At 47.5% G+C, this 6,995-nt stretch overlaps 2 protein-coding genes and 1 long non-coding RNA gene across 4 annotated transcripts in view; 2 read left to right on the top strand and 1 right to left on the bottom strand.

Annotated features, from left to right (window-relative positions):
- Positions 1–3,880, top strand: part of entpd1 (ectonucleoside triphosphate diphosphohydrolase 1) — an 8,940-nt gene extending 5,060 nt beyond the window's left edge. For both annotated transcript variants that reach the window (XM_019865791.1, XM_019865792.1), the window contains exons 7-11: positions 1,347–1,459; positions 1,833–2,090; positions 2,230–2,343; positions 2,465–2,602; positions 2,821–3,880. In XM_019865791.1, coding sequence (XP_019721350.1) covers positions 1,347–1,459; positions 1,833–2,090; positions 2,230–2,343; positions 2,465–2,602; positions 2,821–3,027 — 830 coding nt within the window. In that variant the 3' untranslated portion in view covers positions 3,028–3,880. The remainder of the gene's footprint in view (positions 1–1,346; positions 1,460–1,832; positions 2,091–2,229; positions 2,344–2,464; positions 2,603–2,820) is intronic.
- A 37-nt stretch (positions 3,881–3,917) lies between these two features.
- On the bottom strand, positions 3,918–6,989 carry LOC109513374 (potassium channel subfamily K member 1-like). The gene is made up of 3 exons (XM_019865793.1): positions 6,582–6,989; positions 5,108–5,512; positions 3,918–4,684 (listed from the first exon to the last, which is right to left on the bottom strand). Exons 1-3 carry the CDS (start codon positions 6,916–6,918, stop codon positions 4,413–4,415), a joined length of 1,014 nt encoding a protein of 337 aa, XP_019721352.1. The 5' UTR covers positions 6,919–6,989; the 3' UTR covers positions 3,918–4,412.
- On the top strand, positions 4,678–5,257 carry LOC109513377 (uncharacterized). The gene is made up of 2 exons (XR_002167750.1): positions 4,678–4,945; positions 5,089–5,257. It is a non-coding gene; the product is annotated as an uncharacterized LOC109513377 (long non-coding RNA).
- Positions 6,990–6,995: the final 6 nt, after the last annotated feature.

Raw genomic sequence — 6,995 nt, 5'->3', positions numbered from 1 at the left:
CAGCGCCGTTTTTTTCCCCCCCCCCCCCCCCCCCAACAGTACGGGATTGTACTGGACGCCGGCTCGTCGCACACGACTGTCTTCATTTACGAGTGGCCCGCCGAGAAGGACAACAACACGGGGCGAGCTGAGCAGAAACACTCCTGCAATGTCAAGGGTAGGCCGAGGCACTTTTCACGCATCGCTGCTTAGGAGGATTTACAAAACCATTTTTGGTAGTTTCACTCGGGTTAGAATTTATTGTTGTTGGACTATTTTTTAATTTATTTTTTTTTTAACTCAAAAGAAAAATAGCATTGGGTTAAAATGGCCCAATACAGCATCTCCAATGGTTCTACGCCGTTTGAACAGTAATTTTGATCACCTTAATATCAACTTTAAGGTTAAAAAAAAAATTACGAGCATGCCCAAGCGGTTATACCAGTGCGCTGGCTTGACTTGACGAACTAAAACATGAATGTGAACTTTCCGCGTTGGCAGGTCCGGGTATCTCCAGCTACGCGGGGACGCCGTGGAAGGCCGGCCAGTCCTTGCGGGAGTGCATGCGGGAGGCCGAGAAGAACATTCCCAAGCAGCGACACGCCCAGACGCCCCTCTACTTGGGAGCCACCGCCGGGATGAGATTGCTCGAGTAAGGAAGGACGCCATCCGTTCAGGCAGGAATGTCCCCCGCTGTCAATTTTGCTGCTTTCCTGTGAATGTGAATTTTTGTTCACAACTCAAAACAAAAAAAACGAATCGTCAAGGAGGCCCTGTAGTTTTCGAAATCTTTCACACGAAATGATTAACCAGCCATCGATCGATGGAAGCTAATGCATTAGTTTGTTTGTGCGTAGTTTGCAGAACAGCTCGGCATCCGACGAGGTGTTCCGGGCCGTGTCGGAGACCCTGCAGACCTTCCCGTTCTCCTACCAGGGCGCCAGGATCCTCAGCGGCCAGGAGGAGGGCGCCTTCGGATGGGTCACTGTCAACTACTTGGACGACCGCCTCAAACAGGTCCTTGACGCAAGTCCTCGTTGAAGTCCAGTGACTTTTGCAGAGGAGAAGAAAAACATTTCTCGAGCACTAGAAAAAAAAATAAGTCAACAGATTAAGTAGGAGCTTTTATTGCGTAATTACTACTACATGTGTTCACATGTGGTTCGTGATTAGTTACTCGGTAATGGCTGTCATGTTTGTGGATCTCGTTTGTTGTTTATTGGCCAAGTTCTGCCGCACATCTGACTTTGATGCTTGTGTGTGTGCGCGACTGCAGGGTCTGAAGACCACAGGGGCCCTGGACCTCGGCGGGGCGTCCACCCAGATCAGCTTTGTATCCAAAATGTTTGACGGCAGCGAGTCGCCAGGCAACTCGGTGACCTTTCGGCTCTACGGAAACGACTACAACCTTTACACACACAGCTTCCTGTGCTACGGGAAGGATCAGGCCCTCAAAATGGCGCTGGCGCACCAAACTCAGGTAGACGCCCTTTCAGCTCCTGCCTTTTTTTTTGGGGGGGGGTGGGGATGCATTCATTCATAAGACTTGTAAGGTCAGAGGCGTGGCTCATTTTTGGTTCATCTTAGTCATCGATTTTATTTTGAGCACTGGGAATTGTTTATACAAGAATATAATTGTATTTCTCTTTTTTTTTTGGGGCAGGATTTTTTTTCCTTTATTTTTTTAGCTCTAAGATAAAAAGAATTGTTGAAAAAAAAGTCAGGTTTTGCTGAGTCGAGTCAGATTTTCACTGAAAAATAATGGTTCAAAAAAAAAAGTTACTTTTGTCAAGAGACCTTATTTTTGTTTTGGATGATTTTAATTTCCATTCTTTTCCTCGTCCTCCCCCAAGTCAGGTCCCCCGGCAATACGGGACCCGTGCTTCCACCCTGAATACGTCGAAACCAAGGAGTACTCGAAGCTCTATGACAGCCCCTGTGTGTCGGACAGGAAGCCTCAGGGAGCCCCTGCATTTTTCCAGCACACGGGAATAGGAAACTTCCAACAATGTCAGGACGTAGTCCGGAGCCTTTTCAACTTCAGCCAATGCAAATACAGCCAGTGCTCCTTGAACGGGGTCTACCAGCCACCTCTGCAGGGGGTTTTTGGGGTAAGCACAATGCACAATGTGTAAATGTGGCAATGGACAAACTGCTAGAAATCTAGAAAATGTTCCAGTTAGGCTTCATTTGGCTGACAGTTGGTTCTAAATTCTTAAAATTTTGTTGGTGTCCTGTGTGTGGTGGTAGGCGTTCTCAGCTTACTACTACATCATGGACTTCTTCAACCTCACAGACACGTCCATCCCTTTGGACACGGTCAAGGAAAGGATAGCACGCTTTTGTGCCACACCCTGGCAGCAGGTTAGCGATATGCCAAATATACTGCCTGTGTGTGTGTGTGTGTGTGTGTGCGTGTGTATATCTCCATACTCTCTGTATATGTGTGGATATATATAATGTAGACACACACTTTTACAACCAGGTGAAGCAGCAGAATCCAGGCATCAAACTGAAGTATTTGGTGGGGTACTGCTTTGCCGGCACCTACCTCCTCACGCTGCTGACGGATGGATACAACTTCACCTCCGAAACCTACTCCAACATCAAATTCATACACAAGGTACGTTGCCCTTATTCTCCTCTTGGATAAAATGTATCCCGGCCCTTTGTAAATAACCACAGAATACACAATGTCCATTTTTGCAGCAGCGCCCCATTTTCATGCTGCCCTTAGTCTCATCTGGATAAAATGTCTGATTACCGTCATGGGGAAAAAAAAAAATAGAGCATCCTAAAAAGCGTGCTGATGAGATCACTTATCCATCGTGTGCTTCCCAGATCAAAGGAAGCGACGCGGGCTGGACTCTGGGGTACATGCTCAACCTGACCAACATGATTCCAGCCGAGGCTCCCAACGAACCGCCGCTGCCCTACGCCGGCTACGTGGTCATTGTCACGGTCATCATCATCTTACTCGTGGTTCTCTTCTTGTTCATCGCGCACGCCGTCAGGCCGAGCTGCTCCAAGCGGCCGCGCGTCGTATAGCCGCACGCCTTTCAAAGGACTACATATGAACCTGTACATGAATATATGGCTGTACAAATCAAATAGCCCACCGTTTATACACACACTGATTCCTAATAAGTATTTTAATCCGGTTTTTTTTTTGGGGGGGGATAGATCCATGTAATGTACAAAACAGTATGGTGGCTTTGTTTTGAGCAGGTTATGTGAGCCGTACAGGATACAAAAGTTAATTGCTTCAAGGGTGGGATCAATTTCATTTCGTTAATCAGATTTTTGTGGTGAACAAAACAAGATGTTATTTTCAGGCTATGGAAGTGCATCGATTGTCCAGCACTACCTCGTTGAAAGCATAAATATGCTGCCCTCTTGTGTTCAAACCCATATTGCATATGAAAAACGATGTGCCTTTGCAAAGTTAGTAACAGTTTTGGATTTACACAACAATGTTCCTCACTACCTCTTGTAGAAACTAGGCTGTAAAACTGACTTCGGTTATTGGAATCGTGTGTTTTTATCAGCCCCACTTTTAAGGAAATGATTTTGCACTTTGTTTCTGACTAAAGTAGACCTAATTGGTTTAACAGTGCGACATTGTAAGACTGCTTTTTTTGCCCTGCTTTTCAGTAACTCATTCATAATCTTGGCAACCTCTTGGCAGAGGTGTGCTGTCGATGGAGCACCACTTGGTCATATTTTGCTTGGTAAATGAAGTGATGTCAGGCTACAACGTGCAGGTCGCTGTTTTGGAATACGAGGTAGTGTCATGGCGCACTTGCTCTACCAGCCCCCATTTTGACAGGAAGCGGAAACTTAGCAGCCCTTCCTTGGCATTCACGCCCCAGCTCTTATCAGGAGGGAAAATTCTGACAAGGGGAAAAATAAAAAAAAATAACGACATTGTAAGACTGCTTTTTTTGCCCTGCTTTTCAGTAACTCATTCATAATCTTGGCAACCTCTTGGCAGAGGTGTGCTGTCGATGGAGCACCACTTGGTCATATTTTGCTTGGTAAATGAAGTGATGTCAGGCTACAACGTGCAGGTCGCTGTTTTGGAATACGAGGTAGTGTCATGGCGCACTTGCTCTACCAGCCCCCATTTTGACAGGAAGCGGAAACTTAGCAGCCCTTCCTTGGCATTCACGCCCCAGCTCTTATCAGGAGGGAAAATTCTGACAAGGGAAAAAAAAAATAAAAATCACAGTACTTTTCCAACACCTTATCAGATTTGTGAAAAGCATTTCCTAGCTTGCTAGCTCAAGTCAAGTGTTGCGCTCGCTCACCAGTTCCACGTCAAAAGAGCACATTGCCATTAATCCGAGCAACAGAAAGGTCCATTTCAGCCGGTCCCTCAAAGAACATGTAAACTCCGCCCATTGCACAGCAGGTGACCATTTTCCGTCGTGCTAGTTGAGCTTCCCGTTGAGGTTGGGCGCAAGCATGTACGGCACCGCCGGCCTGCCGCCGTCCCGCACGGTGTCGGTGTGCTCCGAAACAGACGGGATGACGTGGTCAGACGCGTCGGCGGTGTGTTCCCGCTCGATGATGTTGGCCGTCTCGGAGTCCAGCTCGCGCAGGTCGTCCCGGTAAAAGCGCTGGCGCAGGCGCTTCATCTGTGGCAGCTCCACGCACGTCTCCATCAGCACCAGATTGCACACCAGACCTATGAGCAGGTACACTGAAACACGCCCACGCACACACACTTTAGTAAAAAAATTAATAATAAAACCTGTTAGCAACCATTTTGTTAATATAAGCAGTAGTTGAACTATGGAGGCCACAAAAGTAGTAGATTAAAAAAAATCCTCTAAACAAATGAAATGAATTGATAGAATCGGTCGTCCAACCCTGATCTGAAGCTAATCAAGTTTTTCTGATGGACTTCTATTTCCATGATTTCCTTTGTCTCAACAGATTGGCCTGTAAATAGCCAAAATCGGTGAGAAATTGACCTATGACCTGACTAAATGAGGCTCCGCCTCACAGTTCAAAGACTCATTCGTAAAATAAGAATTGGCTTTGGGGCCCCAGGCACAATAACAACCCCCAATAAAGAAGGTCTTTTCGAATGCTTGATTGCAGCGGCAACGCGTGGCCTTACAAGTGATGACCAGCTTGTAGAGGTCCCGGTGAGGGTCGTCCTCCGTACTCTGAGTCTCTCCCGGGACGTAATCTCCGAGCCCGATGGTGGTCAAGGAGATGAAGCAGAAGTAGAGGGACTCCAGAAAGTTCCAGTCCCGCTCCACGGTGAAGAAGATACACGCCGGGATGATGAGGACCACGAGGGTCACCACGACGATGAGGGCCACCGCGTGGGCGGCGGCGAACTTGGCCTTGGACACGGCCCAGCGGCGCGGGAAGTGGGCGAGGGGACGGCGGGTGACCACCACCATGATCCTCTGCACCACGGCGGAGAGGAAGAAGAGGGTAAGGGGGATTCCCACCACCGAGTAGATGATGCAGAAGGCCTTCCCTTCGTCCGACAGAGGAACGGTATGGCCGTAACCTAGACACAAACGCAACTGTTACCATATGACTTAAAAGGAAGCCAACAAAGCCTTTTTTCTTAATTGCGTGGAAGCTCACTCGCTCAGTCAACTTGATGAACAAGTTATCAACAAGGCCTTCAAAACTGGGCAGTGTGTGGTTGTTAATAAATGTCACACATCACATTAGAGAACCATAAAAAAAAACATTAAAAAATTGCTTTGACCTTTAACTGACTTTCATATTATTTAAAACAAAGCATGTTGCGTTTTGGGACCATTTTCGCCTCTAAACCTTCTTTCTCCATAGAAAGTGTAAGTTGGGGGGTTCGTTGTTTTTAGTGGATAGCTCTACGTTACGAACGACAAAAGGAGAGATGGAATCCTCTAATGCAGTTTATTAAAAGGGAAAAAAAACGTCTGCACCTCCGAACGGATGAACGACAACACACCTTCTTCCGGTAACACAAACGCTTCCTGGTTTCCTTCAGCCAATCAGACAAGATCAACATAAACTTGTTGAAGCAATTATTAAACGGAATACAACATAGGTAACTGTAACACAAAAGAATATAATGCTCAAATAAAAATGAAAATAATAATTTAACATAAGCTTACAAAAGTATCACCGACAGGGCCTGTAAAACGTTTGCACACCCATGTTCAAATGGCAAGATCCCAATGGCTTGTCCCGTAAGGTGTGACTCCAAAAATGTCAGCAACGACCGACTAGACTGTTTGTATTGGTAATCCTGAACACAGCCACATGCCCGGTTATGAGCGTGTGCACATTCTGCAACCACTCACTTATTTTTACTTTCCTATTCAAAAGGATTTCGTGTGTGGGTGTGGATGGATTGGGGAAAAAATACTGTCATTTATTTGAGCTCAAAATGTATCCCTAATCATTGGTCAAATACTTTATCATATTAGTTTACATTACGTCCATCGCTAATCTTTTTTTAAGATCAATTATTATTTAATGGCCTCTGATGGGTGGCCGTTTTGTATACATGAGAGTCCCCCCCCCCCTTTCCAGTGTGGAAATGGAGCGCTCGAGTGGCCCCCTCGAGTCTCGCCAAGGCTCACCCGTGGTGGTCAGCACCGTGCTGGTGAAGAACAGCGAGGATATGAAGTCCCAGTTGCGGCGGCTACTTTTGCCCAGCACCGACACGCCGTAGTTGTTGGCCTCCAGCGCGTGCGCCAGGAGCTGGCGCAGGCTGTCGTCCGACACGCACGTATTGTTGGCCAGGAAGTCACGGCGACTCGCCTCCAGCTGATCGCGGAGTCGGACCTCGTAGGGCAGCTCCACGGAGGAGAAGATGCCGGCGCCGACGAGCAGGTAAGCGGCGTAGGTGACCACCAGCAGAGCAAAGTTGAGCCCCGGCCGGTGGTCCTCGGCGAAGCGAGCGCAGACGCCCCCCATAATGTGGAAATGGACACGAAATGCACCGCGAAAATGAAAAGCCGGGGGGGAAATGGAAAGAGCGAGCGGCGGTGAAG

This window comes from Hippocampus comes, unplaced genomic scaffold (genome assembly GCF_001891065.2).
Source record: "Hippocampus comes isolate QL1 unplaced genomic scaffold, H_comes_QL1_v1.1 scaffold116, whole genome shotgun sequence".
NCBI lineage: Eukaryota > Metazoa > Chordata > Actinopteri > Syngnathiformes > Syngnathidae > Hippocampus > Hippocampus comes.
This window is presented reverse-complemented; position numbering and strand designations above follow the sequence as displayed.

Coding starts and splice junctions, on each gene's coding strand:
- LOC109513374 (XM_019865793.1), bottom strand. CDS start 6,918: ATGGGGGGCGTCTGCGCTCGCTTCGCCGAGGACCACCGGCCGGGGCTC. Junction 5,513..6,581: donor CACGGTGCTGACCACCACGG/GTGAGCCTTGGC, acceptor GTTTGTGTCTAG/GTTACGGCCATACCGTTCCT. Junction 4,685..5,107: donor CTACAAGCTGGTCATCACTT/GTAAGGCCACGC, acceptor GGCGTGTTTCAG/TGTACCTGCTCATAGGTCTG.